The 1544-nt window shown below is 45.9% G+C and overlaps 1 protein-coding gene across 1 annotated transcript; it reads left to right on the top strand.

The window, feature by feature from the left end:
• Window positions 1–12: 12 nt before the first annotated feature.
• Window positions 13–1537, top strand: LOC111668914 (uncharacterized; the record flags this gene model as incomplete). The annotated part of the gene is made up of 1 exon (XM_023425069.2): window positions 13–1537. A coding segment is annotated over exon 1 (1317 nt), but the record flags the coding sequence as incomplete, so codon positions are not given.
• Between the last annotated feature and the right edge of the window lie 7 nt (window positions 1538–1544).

The raw sequence follows: 1544 nt of genomic DNA, 5'->3' as shown, positions 1-1544 counted from the left end.
TCTTTCTTTTTTTTTTCTCTGTATTTTTGTATTTATTTTGGTCATTTTCCCAGTATTAAGTATGTGTGTCTGTGTGTGTGTGTTTGTACATATTGTGATGTGATATCTGTCTGTAAGTAATGTCAAAACTTTGCTGCCGGTTCCGCTCAAAAAAGGTAAAATTCAGTTGGAAGAGGATGGAACGTTTGAGATTCCCACCTTGAGGAAAACAACCAGAGTCATGAGGGAAGTGGAAGAAGAACTGGAGATTATTAAACTGAAGAAGATTCCATCAGTTCCAATTAAAGAGGCTGAAGAAGAGGAAAAACCTCAGAAGGTCACCAAGACCACTGTGTTCAGTGTTGAGGAAATGGTGCATAAGGAAGAGATGATTGAGATGTCAGTCGCCACCAGGAGACCTGTGGAGGAGAGGAAGCCTCGAGAGAAAGCAGATGTGGTGAAAAAGCCAGATATTATTAAACCAAAAGAAAAGGCAGAAGCAGAGGCTCCCAAAGATGCGTGGACCCGCCAGAAACCCACCCCAAAAGACGAGAAACCAGAAGATAAGATCACTCTTAAGAAAACTCCCAAAGCACTTAAGGAAGAGGAACCTGCACCGCCTAGTGCAGCCTTGAAGAAAGTTAAAAAATTGCCTTCAGATGAAGTGGAACCAGAAGTAGTCAAATTAAAACCATTTGAAAAGCCTGTTAAAACAGCAGAGGAGCCAGAGAAAGACAAAAAGGAGAGGGCAGACAGGGACACTGTGCCTTTCCAGAAAGGCGAGAGGATCCCCAGAGAGGTGGAAACCAAAGAACCTCCCAAAAAACCTGAGAAAACACCTCCAGAGATAAAGGAGCCACCGGCCAAGGTGTCAAAGCCAGTAGATAAAAAGAAAACTCCAGAGAAAGAGCCAGAGGAGGTTAAAGCTCCCGTCAAGGTGAAGAAAATCCCAACACAGGAACAAGAGATAGAAAGCGTCAAGCTGAAGCCCTTTTCCAGGCCCTCCAAAGAGGCTGCGGAGCCTGAGAAGAAGCCAGCAGAGGAGAAAGAGAAGAAGCCAACCGACGACCTGCACCGCCGTCGCATAAGTCCAGATGAAAAACCAAAAGAACGAGAGCCAGAGGCAAGACCGAAGAAACCTGAGATCCCGGAGGCTCCGGAGAAGAAGCCGGAGAAGCCAAAGGAAGTAGAGGCAGTTCCAGTGGAGAAGACGGCGTCTCCGGTGCCAGCTTCTGTTAAGAGACCGGAGAAGGCTCCTGAGGAACCCAAACCTATGCAGCTGAAGAAGGGATTCACACCTAAGGCAAAAGAGGAGAAGGAAGAAGTTTCTCTGAAGCCTGTGGAGAGGCTTAAGAAGGTTGAGCTGAAAAAGACACCATCTCCTAAAGTTGAAAAGCTTAAAGAAGCAGAGTCGGTCCCTGTTGAGAGGAAGCCAAGTGTTGATAAACTCAAAAAGGTTCCTAAAACAGTTTCACCAAAAGACTCTATTGAAGCTGTGACTCTTAAAAAGGTCCCAAAGAAGCCGTCACCAGAAGAGGAGAAGAGTGCAGAACCAGCAAAACCTG

The sequence above is a fragment of the Seriola lalandi genome, unplaced genomic scaffold (genome assembly GCF_002814215.2).
Source record: "Seriola lalandi dorsalis isolate HSWRI2012SDOR001 ecotype SW California unplaced genomic scaffold, Sedor1 jcf7180002004374, whole genome shotgun sequence".
In the NCBI taxonomy this organism is placed as follows: domain Eukaryota; kingdom Metazoa; phylum Chordata; class Actinopteri; order Carangiformes; family Carangidae; genus Seriola; species Seriola lalandi.
This window is presented reverse-complemented; position numbering and strand designations above follow the sequence as displayed.